The sequence below is a fragment of the Micropterus salmoides genome, unplaced genomic scaffold (assembly GCF_014851395.1).
Source record: "Micropterus salmoides isolate LMB-PRFRI ecotype aquatic unplaced genomic scaffold, ASM1485139v1 Ms_hic_scaffold_20, whole genome shotgun sequence".
Lineage (NCBI taxonomy): Eukaryota > Metazoa > Chordata > Actinopteri > Centrarchiformes > Centrarchidae > Micropterus > Micropterus salmoides.
This window is the reverse complement of record NW_024041151.1, coordinates 4,978,985-5,001,885: the sequence shown is the minus strand read 5'-3', so window position 1 is coordinate 5,001,885 and position 22,901 is coordinate 4,978,985. Positions and strand designations below refer to the sequence as shown.

The 22,901-nt window shown below is 42.0% G+C and overlaps 1 protein-coding gene across 2 annotated transcripts in view; it reads right to left on the bottom strand.

Moving 5' to 3' along the window:
- The window catches only part of LOC119914252 (metal transporter CNNM4), a 39,788-nt gene extending 17,520 nt beyond the window's left edge, over positions 1 to 22,268 (bottom strand). For both annotated transcript variants that reach the window (XM_038733424.1, XM_038733423.1), the window contains exons 1-5: positions 20,750 to 22,268; positions 10,760 to 10,903; positions 7,975 to 8,109; positions 7,320 to 7,489; positions 2,145 to 2,241 (exon numbers count right to left, since the gene is read on the bottom strand). In XM_038733424.1, the coding sequence (XP_038589352.1) occupies positions 2,145 to 2,241; positions 7,320 to 7,489; positions 7,975 to 8,109; positions 10,760 to 10,903; positions 20,750 to 22,253 (2,050 nt within the window). In that variant the 5' untranslated portion in view covers positions 22,254 to 22,268. The remainder of the gene's footprint in view (positions 1 to 2,144; positions 2,242 to 7,319; positions 7,490 to 7,974; positions 8,110 to 10,759; positions 10,904 to 20,749) is intronic.
- Between the last annotated feature and the right edge of the window lie 633 nt (positions 22,269 to 22,901).

The following is a 22,901-nucleotide window of genomic DNA, read 5'->3' as shown; positions in this document are numbered from 1 at the left end:
CGCAATATTCACATCAGAATGCTTCTTTACTACTACAATAAATACTGGAGCTTTATTACATCAGGCTGCGGGCTTGTTGATTTAATCTTCTCTCTATCTTTATATCACATCCATTTACTGGCCCAGCAGGTGGTTTAATCAGGCAGAAAATCTGCAACTTTCTGATTACTGTTTTTACAAGATACATTAGGCATTTAGGATTTGGGTTGGCTACCGCTTACATTTTTTCGAATCCAATTCTACTTATCGATCCGGTTCTTATTGAATCTTGGTTCTGATTCCTTCACCACAGGTCTAGCCAGCGCTCGGTGACCTTCATCTTCACCTTCATGGCTAAAGTGAAAGTTGTAAACGCTTCGTCATGTTGGAGCTGCTTCCTCCCTCGCACCAAACCTCCTTACTGCAGCTGTTGCATTTTGCTGCGTCGTTCTCTTTTTTTACAGCAGCTAAGCCAAACTTTGGAGCGTTTGCTGCGGTCCGCCGCGGTCAAGGACTGGAAACACAAGGACTCTCTTCTTCATGCTTTGTTGACGTACTGCGTAACAAATGACGTGACGTATGACACTTTTATGGACTGTAAAATGCTGTATTATGCAGAAAGTTAGGAACAGAGAAGCAGAATCCAAACGCACGGGTCTTAACGAATCCGCAGTTCTTGGTAATCTGGTACCGATTCCGACTTGGAACCGGTTCCCGATGCCTAATCCTATTTAGGATGAGAAATGGTCGAGTGTTTGACGTATACATTTGACGCTGCACATGCACACACACTGAGCTGCTTAATGTGCACATGAAGAAACAGACAGCAGTTTCTCAGGGACAGAACAAGAAACAGAAACAGGTCGACAGGAAACGGGAGAGCAGAGAAAAGAAGAAGAGCATTTTATCAGCAGTTATGATGCAGAACCACTAGGAGTCACCGTTTTACAAGTACAGTCAGTCAGAGTCACGTCGCCTCTGACCCAAACAGCCTGGGCACTGACACCACCGAGCTGCACTGCTCAGGTAGGCTTACATCACCCAGCACCTGCCTCCTTTTACACCTGCAGGGTAGAGCTGATGGTCGGACTCCTCAGTGGAGCTTCAGATTATTTGGGAAGAATACATTTTTTAAATCAACCCATAAATAAATAGAAATCTCTCTCACTGCTAATCTAAATGCTGAAACATTTAACACAAAGCAACTTTTTTTTTTTTTTTTTTTTTTAACACCTCAATAACAACAGAACCATAAAGATCCGTTATCAGCTCTTATAAATGACATGAAAGGATAATTAATAATGCAACAGATCAATATCCATGAAGCCTCTCTGGTCGATTTCTCAGGCATCACCTGCCGGCTATGACGAGTGAATAGAGTTTAAAATGCTTTCCCTATTTGGAATAAGCCAATTGACTTTTCAACTCCTCTCTACAAACAGCACTCTGTGAAACAGCGTCAGCACTTTGTGGAAAACAGAAACACAGGCTCCGATTACTTAATTTAATTCTTTCCGTCTTTATGGCAACGCACTGCTGCCACCGTGACGCCAAAACATCGGTTCTCGTTATAATGAGAACATTATCTTGTTTTAAAAACATCCTTTACTTGTTATTTAAAAATTGCCCGTGAGAATGAATATGACCATCAGTATATATGTCACCCACGACCCTGCACAGGATGGTACGTTGGCCAAGTACAAAATTTAACTTTGTTCCCATTTTAGAACTAATTTTAAAGTACTTTTAACTTTTAATAATTTAACATTTTTAATGCGGGACTTTTACAGTGTGGTATTACTACTTTTAGTTATGTAAATGCACTGAATTCTTCCTCCACCGCTGCTTTCTAGTAATTACAGAAATAACATGTCGCTGTAACATCCAAAATATCTTCTTATAATGAGAAAAGGATCTCGTTAAAAAGACGTTCTCATCATAATGAGAAGCTAATATTTTTCGTCACAATGCTAGTTGAGGTGGTTTCTGCCTTTTCCAACCAAACTACATGTTAATTCTATATAAATTTAACGAATATGCACTGATGGTTAAATGTAGCTCAAAGGCTGACTTGAAAGAAAACAGCACAGAGTGTCCAAGTGTTGCAGCGTCTGTTTGAAAGACTCTCACTGAATGTGTGTGTGATTGTGTGTGTGTTGTCTCACCCAGAGACGGTGAGCTTAGAGCCATAACTCCGTAGTAGGAGAACGGGCCGGTTTCAAACACCATGTTTTCGTTTCCGGCTTCCACCTCCACTCGCCCCTGAAACACACACACACACACACACATGAAGAGAAAATTGTCATTTAATAAGCCTGTTATCTGACGGTGTACTTCACACTTGTGTGTGTCAGTCAGTCTGGAAGATCTGATGTGCAAAATCCAGGAGACGTCTCCTGTGGCAGGTATAAGAAACACTTTGACATCCTATAAATATTACATTCTGCCACACAGGTGCTCTGGTCCAGTGTCTCTTTACCTCAAAACACACACACACACACACACACAGTTAAGTAGTGGAAAAGTTTTGAAGTCACTTTATCCACACCTCAGGTGTCAACAACAAAGCTCCATGTACAACACACTTTCAAACACGCCAAGAAACAGCAACGCTTACACACAGCGAGCTGGGCAGGTAAAAGAACGATCGCGAGCTGCAAGACAGACCCTGTATGATTATAGACCACATATCTGCAGTCATCCCTCGGGCTGCTTATTGTACCTGAATCCTTTTCACAAGCAAACTGTGTCTGTTGCGTTGCGTATTACAAAGTGTAAATTATTGAAAGTTGGTCAGATTCCTCATCATGAATTCATTATTTTTTCCTTACATATATCAGTATAATATAATAATATATATAATAATCTAAAATCTAATATTAAGCCAACCTCTAATGACCTTAACACTGACCAGCGCAGGATTTCTCCTAGAGAGAAATAAATCCAGTCTGAATGGGGCTGACGGACCTTTAACATATGTTGGGGTTTAGGTAGGTAGTTTGAGTTTGTAACTCCCTTCTGCTACGTAGCAGACAATATACATTAATATACGTGAATATTAATACCTACTGTGTGTAAATCTAGAAACCAGGGCTGAGCGATTTGGAAAAAAATATCTAATTGCGATATCGTCAGATATGATCATTTTTACATAATTATTCGCATTTTCATTTGAAGGTTCAGTGTGTAATATTTAGTGGCATCTAGTGGTGAGGGTTGTGAACTGCAACCCTCTGTCCAGTCTAACACTGACCCCTAACCTTCAAAGAGCGTAGGACAGCTACGGTGGCTGACACAGCAGAGTGGCCAGTCAAGAAATTAGGTTTCTTTATGTAGATTTATTAAGAAATTATATTTAGTTATTTATTCAGTAAAATCATGTTATTGTGACTTGGCTACTGACAGATAACATTAACAAATGTTAAATGTGAGCCAAGAGTGTGAAACACTGTCACTGTTTCTGCACCACAGTCCATTATAAACCACACATAAATAAAGTTTATACAAATATTGACAAGGGAAACACGTTCATTCTCTCTGTGATTATGGACCGTCGCCAAAACTGCCCACCAACAATAACATCTGGCCCGCTGCCAGATTACGGTGCTTTGATAGCGGCAAAAGATATAAATAAATACTTTGATAGCGGTGCTGAAATAGATCTCAGTCATGGCAGCAACAGTTACTCACATAATCACTTCCTCTTTAGTGGCCTTGTCTACAAAATAAAAGCGTGAGAAGCTTGTTTACTCTAATGCAGTATTTGGAGTTGAACTGAGCTTTTACTTTGAAAAATTCAGAACGACATTAAAAGAGTCTGTAGCTGCTTGACACGCCTCTGAAAGAGCCGTCAGACAACGTGATTCCCCTAAATGTCCTCTGCCTGGAGATACTGGGGAAATGAAAAAGCGTCCGTAGGTTGATGGAAACAAAAACAGCGCAGCACATGCCGTGATCTGAGAAACATTCGCTGCAGAATCCATGTTGAAGAGAGAGAAAAAGTTGTCCTAAGGTGGATTTGAGCTCACGACCCCCAGGGTAAGAGACCTGCGCTTTACTGACTGAGCTAACCGAACACTATGTTGATAAAAGTCAATATTATGTCTTGTGTTCTTACCCACGATCTAATGATTGAAAATATTTCTCTGATGCAAAACTTATTTGCAGACCCCTGCTGTATATTACTACTACTACTTCTTCTCTTTCTAACATATGTATTCACAACAGTGATGAGTGTCTGCACTGCCTGAATTCTACCAGAAGTCGAACAACAAAAACGTAGTGACGAAACGCGCTCTGTAGCCTGTTTGTCCGTTTTCAGCTACTGCAGAAACATGACGACGCAACGTGGCGAGCGGGTGCCCGCGGTGTATGTAGATATAAATGTCTCATTCTAAGGTAATAAAAACATAATGGATCTTATATTGCATTTCTGTCCATAAATCCTACACACGTCCGTAAATATTACACACTGGACCTTTAAATGATTACGGTGTGAAGTCTCTAGAATAAGGTACATCTGTAGAATATGATGTGTAAACCAGGACATCCCTGCAGCACCATAATAATTTAAAATGGTATTTTGACACACATCACCTTTAACAAATACTGCACCTGCTGCGATTTGAAAACCGCAGTAGAGATTTTGATCAATTGTTCAGCCCTACTAGAAACCCCGCTGCTCTGTGCTGTTCCTCTCTTCCTGGTGCAGAGGAGGGGTTTACTGACAGACGGTGCGTCCTCTTTCTCTTCTGCAACACCACATTCATCCCTGAACTCCTCTCTGCTGTTTATTTCACACTCCATATGCTCTGCAGCTGATTTTCATTCACCGCTGCTCCTTTTCCCCTTTAACCCCCCCGATCTGTCTCTCTCTTATGTAAGAGGATCTATTAGTGAAGGTCGTGCAGAGTGAGGAGCCCCTCTGAAAACACCCGTGATCACAGGACTATTGATCCGCCCGGATGAGTATATTTGCACTATAAATACGTGTTTATGAACAGCTATACTGAAACCTTCCAGGCGGTGTTTTGTTTTGCAGCTTTTCTGCATATTGTGAGACAATATTTAAATTTAGAGATGTTTACACAAATGATACGCAGACATGAAACAATTAGTCGATCAACAGAAAATCTATCTGCTATTACTTTCATGGGGGAAAATTATAGAAATAGTGTGAGAGTACACTAAATATTTTGGGGTTTTGACTGCTACTTGGACAGAATATTCAAACTGGTACTTTTACCTACTTCTTGACATCTTAGAGACCAAAAAAAAAATTTATTGAGAAAATATTTGGTAGATAAATCGATAATAAAACTGATTTTTAACTGCAAAAACTTAAATGAGTTAAATAAACAAATTTATACAATATCATCATTTTTAAAGTTTCTTGTTATTTAAAACAACTAAACCTTCATTATCTGAATTATTATCTTAAAAAAAAAGTATTTTCAGAAATCACCTAACTGTTTATTCAGAAGTTATAATAAATATTTTACTTTTATAGATTTTCCTTTTAGAAATAAATTAGATAGATTACTTTCGTCACTAAACCAGACGATGAATGAACAGGAAGTTAATTGACATAATATTTACTGCTTTTCTCTAATTTATATATGTAAATTAAATATAAATTTGGGTTTGGGCTGCTACTTTTTTACATGAAAGTATATATATATAAAAAAATAACTACTAATAATCAATATGAAAATAATCATTGATTGTAGCCTTATTTGTCCAAAATCAAAATCCTGACTACCAACACTATAGTGAGTTATTACACTCACAAATCAAATCAGTACTGGTCAAATTCAGCGCCAGTATTTGCCTGATAATTCTGTACTTTGAACACAAACGTCTACAACTCCGACCAAAAAAAAAGAAAAAAAAAAAATCCACTTAATTACCTTAAGTCAGGCGTGTCTTAAAAGGTCAGCCTGCTTCTGTGCTAATACCGGTCTGACCTGGGTTAACCGGCGCTAACTCATCTGACGTCATTATGACCAGCTGGCACTCCGCTGTCAAACCGGTGAAGCACTAGTGACCCGTGTGCTCATTACCTCATGTAAAGTGATATAAAAATAACTATTAGTAAAAGATTTAAGCCGCTGTGTGTTGGTTGAAAATATTAATAATAAAAAAAATATATATATAAAATCCGGTTGTTGCATCTAAATCAATACAACACCAGAGAGCTTATTATGGAAACGTCTTAAGTCTGAATTCCTGTCTTATCTCAGTTTAAGATGAGATTTAGGATTTTTGCTATTATAGAAACATGTTTAGGAAACAATCGTATCTTTTCTGAGGATAAGAAGTTACTTATGACAGAACTGAAAACCACACCGATGGCGTGCCAGTGGTGGTATATCACAACTTAAAACATGTTTTCAGGAAAGTATTAAGATTGATACCAATGGACATTATAATAACCTACAACGAAATGTTTATGATTGGTCAGTTAATATATTTATGTATTTATGTTTTTCAGTTTTTATTCAGCCTATTGTTAACTCTATAGTATTGAAGGTATTGAATGCAATTCTATAGATTGCTTAAGTATAACACATAGCTGTTTGTTTTCTTCACATAGGCACTATACTCTGATGATATACTTTGATGATTAAATGTGTATTAAACACAAACACTACACGAGCTGACAAGGACTCTCCAAACCACATTTTGTCAAGAAAACACACATGAAATGTGAAACAGGAAATGATGCAAACCTGCACATGAAACAGCTGTTATTTGTTATTATAAAGATAGAAATTATAAAGACAAAGAATCTGGGTGAAAGGATGGATTAGCACACGCATGGACCTGACGACTGTGGATCTGAGAAGGAGAGAGGTCTTCAGGTGTGTGTTTCAGGTGGGCTTCAGCCATGTTTCCGCGCGTTATGAGAATATCCATGACGACGCAGACAGCAGTCGTGTGTGTTAAATGTTTGCTATGTCAGAACTTATTTGGCAAAAGGTGTTTCCATCTCCCATTTATCGCATTTTCAAAAAAGGCTAAAACCACCTCAAGTGAACGTCAAAACTTTTCAAATCAACTGTTGCCGTTTCCATCAACCTTTTCTGACACGATACAAAATCAAAATTCATGTACAAAAATATAAACGTCTTTATCAAGGGAGTCAATACTTGACAAGTTTTTAAAAATGTGGTCCGAGTTTGTCAGACACATGAACATGGGAAAATGGGTCCAGGTTTAAAAATATCAAAGTTACTCTTTGAGTTAAAACATTTCTTTGTTTTTGTAATGATGCCCTAAGAGTTCAAATCACTTCAACATGTGTGTGTGTGCGTGTGTGCGTGTGTGTGTGTGTGTACCTGCAGAATGAGGATGAAGTAGTCGACAGTTTTGCCCCGCTGGTAAAGATAGTGCTGGGGTGAGCGTTTGTCACTTTCGTTGAATTTGAGTTCGTGGATGACGTCTGGGTGTCTGAGGATCCTCAGCAGGACTTTCTCTGTGATCTGGAACGGGCTGAACAGGCTTACCTCTGGGGGAGGAAGGGGTGACGGGGCGTCAAGTTGTCAGTGCAGGATATTAGGTATTTCAGTATTTTATAAAGCAGAATATTTTACTTTTTAAAGAACAAATACTGACCCTTATTAAACACGCACAGTATTATAAATGCTGCTGTCAGGGGAGATATTTGTGTCTCTGTCTCTTCTGTGTAAAACCCGAAATCTTTACATCTATATTTTAAAGTAAAGTAAAATATTCTGTTAACAAACGGGTCAGTCATCTACTCAGTAAATATAGCTGACACCCAAACAAAAACAACAACACAAAAACAGTTTGCGTCTTCAAAAATCAGGATACCAAGAGACTATTCAGACAAATGGACACTAAGGTCACCGTGTCTCCGGTCCCACTGGGTTAATCCCCCAGAGGCTGCAGAGAATCAGTCTGCTGAACGACCTGTGAAACAAATCGGAGCTGGCTCGCTGTGAGATTAGCCGCCGCCTCCTCAGAGCTCACCTGTAGCCAGGAAACGATGAGCCGCCAGCATGAGCTGAGGAGAAATCTTCACTTTACTGTCGGCGTCGGGCTTGAAGGCGGAGAAGTCGGGCTTGTTTTTATTGGAGTCCACCTTTTTCCTGTGTCTGTTGTCAGCTGCAGGGAGAAAGAAAGGCAGAACATCTCGGTTACTAACGGTGAAATTTGTGGGCAAGTTTCATTCATAATAATGTCGCCCAAGAGTTAAAAAGGTTGAGTTAAGTGATTCTGGAGAAACCCAAATGATAAACACCACGATACAGACCAGACGACAATAACACAGCAAGTAATGCAGCTAACGTTAGCTCAGGTGTGGGTCAGCAAACTTTCACGACAGCTGCTGCTGCAAAGCTCAAATGTCTTGTTTTGCCCACAACCCAAATATATTCGGTTTACTGCCACAGAGGAGCAAATAAACCAGAAAATATTCACATCTGAGAAGCTGGAATCAGAGAACTTTGATTTTTACTTTAAATTACACAAAACGATAAATTAAGTATAAAAATCATTTCAGATTAATTTAACAGTTGGCATCTAATCGACTAATCCTTGCAACTCTATTCAACTCTTCTGCTAATATAGCTAACATCACAACAGCATGTCTTGGCGGACTATTAAACGTTACTTAACAGACAAATGTTCTTGTCTGAACAGCTGGATTTGTGTTGTGTGGGTCCGCCTCTGTGTTTCCTATTTACAGAGCCAGGGCTGAGTACAAACACCTGATTTCTTTCAGCGCACACAGAACAGACAACTAGCGAGGAGATATTCGCTAAATTTGACAAAAAGATGTGTACTGAATTACAATCACCAAGCTCGCAGTCTCCCCACTAATTAATCCCAAAGGAGTTCTATCGGGCTGGGGTCAGGACAGTCAAGTTCTTCACACAAAACTCGCTCATCCAGGTCTTTATGGACCTTGCTTTGTGCACTCATGTCCGTTTCCTAATGTTGGGAGCATTGTCCAAAATGTCTTGGTATACTGAAGCATCAACAGTTCCTTTCACTGGAACTAAAACCCCTTTTCCACTGCACGGTACCAGCTCGACTCAGCTCGACTCGACTTTTTTGGTTTTCCATTGTAGAAAAGTTGGACCTGTACCTGCTTCCAGATACTTTTTTTTCATATCGCCTCCGTCGAGGTTCCAAGTGAGCTGAGGTGATACTAAAATATGACGTGAAAACACAGCAGACTGCTGATTGGAGAGAATCGTCACTGTTCACTGCATCATCATTGCGTGCGCCAGACAGAGGTTTACACAAAGTTTTACATTTTACAGTTTTCATACGTTATTTCATCACTAAATCCACTTCTGAGAAGTTCTGAGGTGAAATCAGCTGTGTAGATTTCAAATATTGACAGTTTTATGAGAAGGGATGGTGGAACAAATATGTGCTTGAATATTTTCGGAGTTGAGGAGCTCCGCAAGTGGCTGCGGGGGAAGCCTGCGCCAACCCGCGGGAGGAGCGCGTGAGGCCGGCCAGCTGCCCGCTCGCAGAGCCCTCTGCTCCCGCCGTCACACAGACCGCTGCAGCAACAACGGCAGAGGAAAACACAGCTGGAAGGTTTTCATACCGCTTATCTGTCTTTACATCCTGAGGAATGTTGAAACGCTTTAACTTAAAGAGAAAGCTGTATGTGTGTCGCATTGAACATCACGTTGCGGCAGTTGTGTGTGGCGTCGCTATGACGACCAGCTACATTGAGGGGTTGCCATCTCTGGGTAGTATCTGCAATGGAAAACAAGAGGACGATCGAGTCGAGGTGAGTCGAGTTGAGCTGGTACAGCTAATGGAAAAACGGCATAAGGGGCCGAAACCAACCCCTGGAAAACAACCCCACACCATAACCCCCCCCTACACTTGGCACAAAGCAGTCAGGCAAGTACCGTCTCCTGGCAACCACCAAACCCAGACTCGTCCACCGGATTGCCAGACAGAGAAGCGTGGTCGGTCACTCCAGAGAAGATGTCTCCACTGCTCTAGTGTCCAGTGGCGGCGTGCTTTACACCGCTGCTGCTTTGCATTGCACTTGGTGATGTAAGGCTTGGATGCAGCTGCTCGGCCATGGAAACCCATTCCATGAAGCTCTCTACGCACTGTTCTTGAGCTAATCCGAAGGCCACGCCACGTTTGGAGGTCTGTAGCTGTTGTCTCTGCAGAAAGTTGGCGACTTCTGCATGCGCTGACCCCGCTCTGTGGCCTACCACTTCATGGTGGAGGTTCTGTTGTTTCCAATCTCTTCCACTTAGTTAAAATACCACTAACAGTTGACTGTGGAACACTCAGTAGTGAGGAAATTTCACGAATGGCAGCCTATCACGGTACCACGCTTGAATTCACGGAGCTCCTGAGAGTAACCCGTTCTTTCACAAATGTTTGTAGAAGCAGTCTGCAGCCTAGGTGCTTGATTTTATCCACCTGTGGCCATGGAAGTGATTGGAACAGCTGAATTCAATGATTCGGAGGCATGTCCTAAAACTTTTGGCAATATAGTGTAGCTGGATCAAGGGTGGATTAAGTTACTGCTGATAAGTTAATTATTAATACTAAGCTTATTTGTTTTTTGAGAAGTTTGATACCACTCTGTTCTGTGATAACATGAAGCCACAGCATGATGGTTAACTTAGCATAATAAATATAGTTACACTACTATTTCATTTTAAATAGGGTTACTTATAATCAGTAACCTATTACATTCAGAAAGGAACCTTCCCAACACTGATGACATTTGTATCTGGGCCACGGCCGGCAAGCGCTGACTCACTGTAAAGGTCAGACTCATCCAGGATCTCTGATTTGATGATCTCCTCGATGACGTCCTCCAGCGTGACCAATCCCAGCACCTCGTAGAACGGATCACCCTCTCCCTCGTTGTTCACTTTCTGGACGATGGCCAGGTGGGATTTACCTAGAGAGGAGAACAGTGGGAGATCACCTGAAGGTTACAACCAGCCATGAGTGCGCGAATATATCAACATTTTATGAGTTTACACGCCCCAACACATTCTCTCCAACTAGAATCAGGAAAGTAGGGCAGCATCAAACAGGCGGGATGGGAAGTTGCTCTGCAGCTGGCCTTGAAACAGATTCAGCCCCCTGCTACATGAAAACATCCTTTTATGTTTTTGTTATTTTGGAGGAAGCGAAGCTATAGTGTTCGATCTGTCAGCGGATTTTATCCCCACTGCTGGGAGGACAGATTGATGCCTTAATATAGCTCAGACTGGACTAAGAGCTTTGGAGAGAAAAGAGCTGGAAGAAGTGCCAAAACGAGATAAAGAAGAGAGGCTTGGAGGGGAGAGGCAGCAGGGGGCTGAGAAGAAAGTGGAAAAAGAAGAGATTAATCCTCTCCTGTTCTCTTGAGCTCTCATTAAAAAACATACGTGTTTGCTTGCTTGTGTTCAGGCTGAGTGTGCATGTTCACTAACTGCGTGTGGGCTAGCACAGGTCTGTCTGCAACAAACAAACCTGACATGACGGCACACTATCTGGCGAGGCTGCCAGGACAGAAAGCCGTCACAGTTACTCGGCATCAAGACACTATTTTTGGCCTCTTCAGGGATGCTGGTGTGTGCTGCCCAAAATAATGCAAAAATGTAGGACTGGACAATAAAACACTAACAAATATTATTCCGATATAATTTCTTTCAAATTATATAATTTTTTAACTTAATTTTACTTGTGCATATTTGTTGACAAAGATTTTATCATAATAGTTTTGAATGTTCTGCCACAGATTTGTGAAGTTATCCACTGTTTAGCATCAAGTGTTTGTTCTGACCACAAAGAAAAGTTTAAACCACATAATTAACCACCAGGTTTCTTCAGCTTTCACTCAGGAGCAAAAACTCACAAGAAATAACGATTTGATACTTGTCATGATAATTATCCAGCCCTATGTAATTATGTTTGTAACAAACGCTCTTTTTTTTTTTTTTTTAAGGCTCAGCTGAAAGAAAGTACGAGTTAGGATGGTGACTGGTTCATATTAGGGCTGGGCGATGAGGCCAAAAATGTTATCACGATAAAAGATTTCATATCACTCGATATCGATAATTATCAGGATAAATGTCAAATCATTATTTCTTTCAAGATTTTAGGTTCTGACTTTTGCTCCTGAGAGAAAGTTGAAGAAACCTGATAGTTAATTGTGGTTTTAAACTTTGGATCAATTAAAAAATCTGAGGCAGAACATTCAAAACTATTATGATAAAATCTGTTTTCAACAAATATGCATGACTAAAATTAAGTAAAATCTTTTTTTCCAGTCGCCTTTTTCTCAACATAATAAATTTCTTAATAGAACAATAAAGTGCAAATGAATTTTGAATAATGAACATTTATTGAACATGAGTTATGGAGAAATTATATTGCGATAATTATCATCTGTTACAGCCACCGCCATTATCTGTGTCACATCCTTGTTTAATTGCCCAGGCCTACTTCATTTTTCAGATATCTCGTTAAGAAATAAACAAATGAAAATGATAAAAGTAGTAATCATATGCTGCAAAATAAAACTCAAAAAATGCATGACGTTGTGAAAAAGTAAGACACTTGGTTAATTTTTAAAAATACTTCAACAAGAACTCAAAAAAAAAAAAAAATTGACAAAAGTGATACTAAACCAAACATTATTTACTCAACATTATTTCTTTGTCAACCACACTAGCAGCGTAATCTACAAAGCCAAAGTCACATGTATTTGGTCCAAAGTGAGTCAAGGATTAAATTATATTAAGACTGGGCCCTATTCTCAAACATGTTGGTGTTGAAATGAGTAGTAGGTATAAAATATTTTGAATCCGTGCAGTAGATGCTGCGACGTTTTCCTTAGGGGGGGGTTTTATAAACTCTGTTTTCTGCCGTTGCTCTCTGGTAACTTTTACCAGAGAAGAGCTCTTAAACATCGGACTTTCAACTGCTCAGACTGTTACACCACTCTTTATCAAACCTGGAACTTTCACGGAGTTATAAGTTGGATGAGCGGCAGCTCTGTACGGGATATACCAGATATGGTGAAGGGGGAAGCGTGCTGGCGCGCTGGTTAAACTGAGACACCGGGGTTTTCGCATTGTGCTCCCTTCGATAAACCTGCCGAATGTCTGCTTTTCGGCCAACAAAATGGGCGAACTGCTACTCCTCAACAGAACTAACTCTGACTTCTGCAGATCTGCCACCCTCTGTCTCACCATACTCAACAGCCCTGTGTCTGCTGTGGAATCCTTCAGGTTTCTGGGATCCACTATATCCCAGGACCTGAAGTGGGAGCCCAACACTGACACCATCATCAAGAAGGCTCAGCAGAGGATGTACTTCCTGCGTCAGCTCAGGAAGCTCAACCTGCCTAAGGAGCTGCTGATCCAGTTCTACACAGCCACCATCCAGTCTGTCCTCTGCACCTCCATCACTGTCTGGTTTGGATCTGCCACCAAAAAGGACAGGAGCAGACTACAACGGACAGTCAGGACTGCAGAAAAGATCATTGGTGCCAACCTGCCCTCCATTCAGGACTTATACAAACATCACTGCAAATCCATCTCCACCTCGGACACAACCCGTTCCAGCTTCTCCCCTCTGGTAGGCGCTACAGAGCACTGTACGCCAAAACCAACAGACCCAGGAACAGTTTTTTCCCACAAACCATCACTCTGATGAACAGCTGATTCCTGCCTCACAGTATCAGAAACAATTCCTGTGCAATAACTCTAATCAGCTGCCTGTTTACTGGTTACCACTTATTATTTATTCATCACTCTATTTCAGTGTTGTTCATATTGTATATACTGTATACCAAATCCACCTACCCACCTCATGTACATAACACCTCCACATAATACTTATTTACTCCAGCATTCTTTGTACTATTCTCCATCGCAGTGTACATGAGTACATGTATGCATGTATGTGCACCTGTATAATCACATCCACCTCCAACATGTACATAATAATAATTTACTCCTGCATCCTTTGAACTATGTCTCAATCTGTCTATATTGTTTTTGTTTATAGTATATATATATATGTATGTGTGTGTGTGTTCTCTATACTGTAGTCTGTGTTTGATTTTATTATGGTATTATTGTATAAGTAAGCATATCATGAGCAAAGTACAATCCAGAGTCAAATTCCTCGTATGTGTACACATACCTGGCAAATAAAGACGATTCTGAATTTGACTCCGGATTATACGTTGCTCACTATGTGCTTACTCATCACAAGCGTAAACAAAGAACACTGGTGTCAATTTGTGTATAAATGTGCTCTCTGGCTGTGTACAGATTGTGGAAACTAAGAATCAGACACAGACTAAAGCATACAGTACACACATATACACACCATAAACCAAAACAACAACATTGTAGCCTGCTTGAGAAAATTGTGCAATGAGCAGCGTGAGAGGAGAGTTGTTGCAGGAAGTCGACGGAGGAAACGAGGAGGAGTAGTTTGTGGTGTACATAGAGGAGCTGCTAGGAAGACTATTTCCTAATGTTACCCTGACTCACACTTATGGGTGACATTGCGTCCAGGTTTTAGGCAGTCTATGGTTTTACCATGGCCTTGCATAATTTCTGGGACTGGCTTAGAAACAAGCTGTAAATAAAGAAAAATCTACTTTGATGAACTAACATCTCGACAAAGTTTATTATTTCTCATAACTTAAAGAGGTAGTAGCTACATCAAATCATGAAAATCTCAGCTAAACTCCTCCTGCTATCGTTGCAGAGCACCAACACAGATTTAAACTCTAATGAAATTTATGTGATTTGATGCAGTTAGCTATCTTTAAATTATATATTTAAACATATATATAGCTGACAGAACACATTGTTTGTAAATACTGTATACTTGTATTTCCAGAGGCGAAGTACAGTCTCTAAATATCGTGGGGAAAATCTTAACGAAAATTACAGCAATCAGCTGTCAGCATGAAAACGTTAAACTCTTTTCTCTAAACTCCACTGAAACAGGCTGAAGTAAAACGTTCAGGTTCTTCCCCATACAGTAAGTAAAATAACTGTCCTTTTAAAAATTCTATATAACATTCCTGTTTATTCAAAATTTAAGTGTTTTAGCGAATTTTAATTAACTCATGGGTTAAGTCCACGAGTGAGTTGACGGCACAAGCCCTGTTTAGTTCAAACATGTCAGTAATAACAGCAGGATTAGATTATCATCATCTTATATCACTTATCTGTGTGTGTAAATATATATTTAATAACACAATTCGTTTATCATCCTCAGCAGCACTGCATCATGTAAAATAGGTTATTTCTGTATATAATATTTGTATATAATATTTGCTTAGTAGCATTAAAGTAACTACAAACTGCATCTCACCTTCCAACCCTGCTGTAATACGACAAATACATTCACCTTGTATAGATTATTTATTTTACATTTGCTTTGTGTGCGTGTGCTCACAAAGAAATTATTGTTTAAAGAGTTTCCGTTTCTAATAAGAGCTGCTGTAGTTGATGCTGATTTATCGTAGTATATGATCATATTAAAGCTATAAAACAGAGGAAAAGCCGAGTCGAAGCCAGCACTGAACTCTGTCTTTATGAGTCACCCTCCACACTAACATCAGCCGGCGTGTGAACGCTGTCACGACCAAAGACAGAACCAGGCTTGTTGGCGTGTACAGTCAGCTGCAGCCAGCAGCCACTGACACAATGACTCATGTCTCAAACAGCATCATCGGCTCCAAACTGTACTTCCACAGGTCAGAGGTCACGGTCAGCCGGCCTGCGGCAGGTTCAAATTAGTGATTTGCTAAAGGGCACTAGAGCAGGATAAACATTAGCTGACACGTGAGCTCCAACACAGGAGCTGAGGGGAGCTTTTCCTGTTCACGGTAACCTAATGGCGAACAGAGCTATAACCTGGGGTGGAAATTAACTTCTTGGCTCACCTGCCAAGGGGACTGGTAGATGAAAAAAAATCCACCAGCATATTTTTGACTGGCTAAAATTATAACTTGTCTTTTTGTGTCACATATACAGTGGTGTCTAAAAGTGTTTTCCCCCTTCCTGATTTCTTATTTATTTGCATTTTCACACACCTTTAGCTACCTTTAGCAGCAATAACTGCAATCAAGCGTTTGCTTGATAACTAGCAATGAGTCTTTTACAGCGCTGTGGAGGAATTTTGTCCCACTCATCTTTGCAGAGATGTTGTAACTCAGCCACATTGGAGGGTTAACGAGCCTTAAACGCTTTTTTTAAGGTCATGCCACAGCATCTCGATTGGAGTCAGGTCAGGACTTTGACTAGGCCACTCCAAAGTCTTCATTTTGTTTTTTTAAGCCATTCAGAGGTGTGTTTTGGATCATTGTCCTGCTGCAGAACCGAATTGCGCTTCAGCTTGAGGTCACGAACAGATGGCCGGACATTCTCCTACAGGATTTTTTGGTAGACAGCAGAATTCCTGGTTCCATTTACCACAGCAAGTCTTCCAGGTCCTGAAGCAGCAAAACAGCCCCAGACCATCACACTACTGCCACCATATTTTATTGTTGGAGTGATGTTCCTTTTCTGAAACACTGTGTTACTTTTACGCCAGATGTAATGGGACACAGTGTATCAGTCCACAGAGTGTTTTCCAAAAGTCTTGGGGGATCATCAAGATGTTTTCAGACAATACTGAGATGAGCCTTTATGTTCTTTTTGCTCAGCAGTGGTTTTCATCTTGGGACTCTGCCATTGCGGGGCCATTTTTGCCCAGTCTCTTTCTTATGCTCGAGTCATGAACACTGACTTTAACTGAGGCAAGTGAAGCCTGCAGTGCTTTGGATGTTGTTGTGGGTTTTTGTGAGCTCTTGGATGAGTCGTCGCTGCACTCTTGGGGTAATATTGGTCAACTGGCCACTCCTGGGAAGGTTCACCATTGATCCATGTTTTCGCCATTTGTGGATCATGGCTCTCACTGTGGTTCGTCCCAAAGCTTTAGAAAACCCTTTCCAGACTGATAAATCTCAGTTACTCTGTTTCTTGTTTGTTCCTGAATTTCTTTGGATCACAGCATGATGTCTAGCTTTTGAGGATCTTTTGGTCTACTTCACTTTGTCAGGCAGGTCCTACTTAAGAGATTTCTTGATTGAGAACAGGTGTGGCAGTAATCAGGCCTGGGAGTGGCTAGAGGAATTGAACTCAGCTTTCCAAAGATGTGATAAAGCACAGATTTATGTTTTAAAATGGGGGGCAATCACTTTTTCACACAGGGCCATGTAGGTTTGGATTTTTTCCCCTTAAAAATAAAAACTTTCCATTAAAAAGTGTATTTTTTGTTTACTTGTGTTGTGTTTGTCTACTATTTCAATTTGTTTGATGATCTGAAACATTTCAGTTTGACAAAACATGAATTAAAAAGAAAGAAATCAGGAAGGGGGCAAATACTTTCGCACCACTGTACATGTTTTAGTACTTTCATACTTGCTATTAAATAAATCTCATCACTGCTCACTCTTAATCATGTTTTATCATTCAACTTAAACCTCGTCTTCAGACTGCACACTTTCAACAATCACCCTCTTTGCACGGTCCGGGAAGTCTGGCTTTCTGGTTCTGAGTCCTGATGCCGCAGCACCACCGCTTTTGTAGAATCACAGTCTACGGATCGTATTCCATGATCTCCGGGGAGGACAGCAGGACCATAAGATGATCTGACAGTTTATCAGACACTAGAATGGACCGCCACCTTTATTTAGTTTCTTTTTATTTATTCTGCGTTGTTAGTTTGGTTACTACACAATGCCGGTAAATGTCGCCACATTACGGTTGTAGCTATTTTCTAGGAGTATTAAGTCAATATGCCGGCTTGCTGCACTGTATGAAAGGTACCGAGCCGAAGAGAGAGGGATCTGATTCAATCGCCCTGAGTTGGGAACATTGGTGGTAACATAGGCGGAAAGATGTCTGTATGAAGGACCACAGCTGGAATGCCGGTGTTCCGTAAACCAGAACGCTAAATGAAAGCACATACGGTGGAGGGATTATGGTGCAAACTTTTGTTCAGTACCATAAATGAGCGAATGCAGCATATTGGCGTTTATCACAATTCTTTCCCCATTGCCCAAATCACAAATCTACGCCAATCAAACACAAGTAACACGAAATGAATATAAAACCAACCAATACAACCAATGAACCCCCCTAATCTGTATGTTACTCGATTTTAGATCCCTGGGTACAGCGGGGACCAATTTAACTGTGACACACAACAGAAAAGAACGCCGGTCAGCTGTTAGCTACTGACAGATAGCTTTTTTATGGCGATATCATGACGAATAAATGTGGCGGGTAGACTTTCAACATTTAGTTGCCATATGGGAAAGCAGCAATTTCATCGTAGAGATTGATCATGCAGAAGTTATTAATTTGCCTTTTATGGGCTTTGTTTGTTTGCTTGCATCATTTGTACATCTTGCCCCAACGACAGCCTTGTGTCTGTTTCCGTGTCTCGCCGTGTAACTAGGGTTGGCTATCGATAACCAGTTCCAAGTTGAAAACTAAATTTCCAAGAACCGTGGATTCAATAAGAGACGTGTGTTTGGATTCTGCTTATTAATTTCATGATTAACTAAATCACTGATCTCTCTAATGTTGGATGGTGATGATTAAAACACTAACAATAGTTTAGCTTATTTGTAATGAAACACTTGTATTAACAGTGCTATAAATAGCCACAGCTGGGCGTAATGTTTACACATATTGACAGCTGAAACAGAGCTACTTCTTTCGGAGTTCTTTCTATAGAAAGACTGATGAAGACGAGAGAAGTATTGATACGCAAATGGTTGATTAAGGACATGTGTGCATCCGTTTCTGGCAAACTGAGTGTAAATGAGGCTCCCATTTCCACAAAGACTGAAATGTATAACACAGAACCATGCTGATGCACAAGTCAGATCTCTGTGCATCCTCAGAGTATTATGCAGCTGGAGTCTAATCAGGTGTTTGTTTGTAATGTGCCATGTTTGCTGCTTTTAACACAAATGTGAAAAAAAAAGCATTTGATATCTTACAATAGTATCATCACCATGATAAGCTTCAATTCGCAGCAGGTACAACATTGTTGTGATACGGGCTTTGGATTCAAGGTGTGGATTTCGGCGGTGAGATTTCCAGCACTAATCCTGCGCGCCTGAACGCGCAGATTTACATCCCATTGAACATTATTACACAGCAGCTGATTTTACTGATTAGTTCCTGCTCTCTGATTAAAAGACGATCATCAGCTGCTGAATCGCTGATGGGGAATAAAAACCTGCTGCCAGATTAGATGAAACGATGTTGTTTGGTTAATCTAAATGATAATTTGCTTTTATTCTGATTAAAAAAATGTTAATTAGTGGGTTTTCCCCGGTGCTGGTAGGCAGATTTTGTTACCTTTAGACAGAACAAGGCTAGTTTCCTCCTGTTTCCGGTGGTACTGCTATGCTAAGCTAACCGTCTCTGGCGTGGCTTTATATTAATGGACATATACAGGAGTGTGATCAATCTTCTTATCTAATCTTGAGGTTTTATAGCGGGGCCCGGTGTCAAAATCTAGATTAAATACATTAAAATATCTGATTTAGGATCTTTTATTAACACTGGCATCACCAGCAACATCTACTTAAGTAAAAGCAGCAACACTAGAGTGTAGAAATACTCAAGTAAAAGTAGTAAAGTTACTTTCCACCACTGGTTAATGTGACCTGCCTGGGAAGAATAAATACTGATTTGGTGTCTCAAGTAGAAAAGTTTAAGAGCTCTTGTTGTATTTTGCAGTTAGCAGCTGTCGCACACGGCGGGGCACCGAAGAAGAGCTGTTGTTAAGATTATAACCCGTGTAATTAAGTACTGTGCTTAAGTACAAATTCATAGACTTCTACTCCACTACATCTCAGAGGGAAACAAAACCATGTCCGTCCAGCTGTGGTGATGGTGAATGTTATGATAAACTGAAGGATGAAATGTTCCTTTAAGGGCTCCTCCTCGTTCAGCAAAATAAACTATTTACTATTACTACTTTGGATCAGCTGGAAAATGCATCGTCAAAAAGCTGAAAACAGGTTGTTTTTCCAGACTGTTTAGAGACACGTGGACAGTGACGCTACAAACAAATGATCTCATAAAATATGATGCATGGCTGCGGATTAAACAACCCAACAGGATATAAAGGAGTTAAAATGAGTTCCACCTTAAATATAAACAGCAGTAAAATGCAACATACACATTAATGCAGCAAGAATATTAATCCAGAAACACCAGGGAACATTTTACTGCTCTGAGTACTTTTACTTTCATACTTTAAGTAAATTTAGTTGATTATACTTTTATCTAAATAAGGTTTTGAATGCACGACTTTTACTTGTAGTGGAGTATTTTCACAGTGTGGTATTAGTACTTTTACTTAACACAGTGTGGTATTAGTACTTTTACTTAAGGTAAAGGACCTTAAAACTTCTTCCATAACTGCCGACAACCCTCCCTGTTTCAGATCAGGTGCGTTGAGGCTGAAACCTGGACTCCAGTTCTGTTAGGATCAGAACTTGTGAGTTCCGTCAGGACCAGGAGTGATGAAGCTGTTTGTGTTGCGCTGTGCATTGTATTTGTTTTGCAGCTCGCGTGTGTTTAAATGTAGGCTGGGATGTTCCACCCAATGATCTATAGCGGCGGTAGATTGAGACGGAGCCTGCTGGGGATGGTGTGTGTATCTGTCTGAGGAACCTGCAGAGGGAATTGGTGTTAAATGATGATGGACACACCTTTCTTGAACTCCTCCAGCATGGCGTCCAGCTTTGTGTCGTGGAACACAAAGTGCACGGGGTGGTTGTAGAACTTGGTGATGGTCTTCAGGCTGGTGCAGTCGTCCGGGTCCACGAACGCCAGGTCCTTCACGTACAGGATGTCCACGATGTTGGACCTTTCGTCGTCGTACACGGGAATACGGGTGTACCCGCTCTCCATGATCTCTGACATGGTGCTGAAATCCAGCACAGCGTCCGCTTGGATCATAAAGCAGTTGCCGATGGGCGTCATCACGTCCTCTACAGTTTTGGTCCTGAGCTCCAGGGCGCCCTGGATCATGTTCATCTCCTCTTTGACCAGGTCGTTGTAGGGCTCCGTCACCTTCAGCATCTCCACCAGCTTCTCCCTGTTGTACACGGTGCCGATCTCCTGGCCCAGCAGGACGTCCAGCAGCTTGCTGACAGGGAAGGACAACGGGAAGGTGAGGAGCATGAAGAACTTGGTCACCATGATGGTGTTGGCTCCCACGGCCAGCCCGTGGCGAGAGCACAGCGCCTGGGGTACGATCTCACCAAATATAACAATCCCAATGGTGGAGGCCACCACGGCGCCCAAACCTGATCCGATCAGGTCATCCAGGAGTATGGTGAGGGTGGTGTTCACCAGGACGTTCCCCAGAAGCAGGGAGCAGAGCAGATAGTTCCCTTTGCTGCGGATGGGTTCGATCTTTCGTGCGTATTTCTTCTCCTTCTCGGTGCCGCAGCTCTGGACGATGCGCAGCTCCATCGGGTCCAGCGCCATCAGACCCAGGTTCAAGCCGCTGAACATCCCGGAGAGGACCAGCAGGAAGAGGATGAGGATGATCTGCAGCCACATGGGCAGCAAGGACTTCTTCTCCTCCACCACCAGCAACCTGCCATCGCTGTCCCCCAGCTGCACCCACCTGCTCCCGTCCGCGCTCGGCGTGCACAGGGCGTACTCCTTCTGCGGCTCGCTCTTGCGGAGCGGCTTAATGTGCACGGTGAGCAGCCCGGAGGTGCCGCGACTGCTGACATTCATGAAAGTCCCGACGCTGATGTCCTTCGTGAAATCAGCACATGTCGTGTCCGGCGCGTCCATCATGCCGCTGCCGCCCCTCGCCGCCGCCACCGCCTCCTCCTCCTCGTCCTCCCCTCCGTCGCCGTCCGTGAGCTCCGTGAAGCGGATTTGCGTCCAGGCGCCCGAGTGGAGCTGCACCCCGTAAAACCGGAGCTGCAGGGAGCTCTCCTCAGTCACCTGGATGACACCGTCGTCATTGGTGCTGGCCGGCTTGTCGCTCCTCTCCAGCCGCATGCCGAGCACCTGGCTCCCGCTGCTGCCCCGGCCGCCGCTGCCGCCAACACCGGACCCGGCCGCCGCCTCCGTGCGGCCACCGACAGCGCTCCACAGGAATATAACGAGAGTGAGAACATAACCCTGCTGCCCGCTCCATTCTGTCGCCATGTTTGTTTCACTGCTCGGCGACGTGTGGGCTGACGTCATTTACTCGTGTCCGAGAGGCTCCGCCCCCCCCACAACACACACCCCCGGTAACACCCCCTACCGGACAGCGGCCAATATAGAGCTAATAAACAAACACACACTCCTCCTCCTACCTTCCATCACACACAAAGCTCACAGTCCGTTATTTTGATGCTCGCTCTGCTGCAGCACGTGCAGACAAACATCCCCCCCCCCCCTCTCGTCTGTTCCTCGGGGCAATGCGGCACGCAGCGGAGGGATGCTGCTGCTGCGGCCAGCGGTTTCTCATCCAATTGTATCCAGAGCCAGCTGCTGTTATGTAAAGGCACATGGCACATCCCCTCACCCTGCACCATCCCGCATCCCCCTGGCACCGCGCCCGGCCCGGGCTGCAGAGACACGAACTCTCTGCAGCGGGGATTTCATCCGGCTTATAATAACAGGAATTTCCCATGTATAGGAATTTATTTACTTAAATGGAAAAACCTTTTACCTTATTTTGTGTTTGACCATGAAATTAAACACCTTTTAATATCCTGTGAACTTTTTAAAAAAATGTTTATTAACCATCTTTATGTATTATTAAATCCTAATATTCAGTGATCAGCAGTTATGTAACAGCCTGTAACGCTTTTCTTCGTCCTTGCTTACATTTCCACCTAGTGGTCA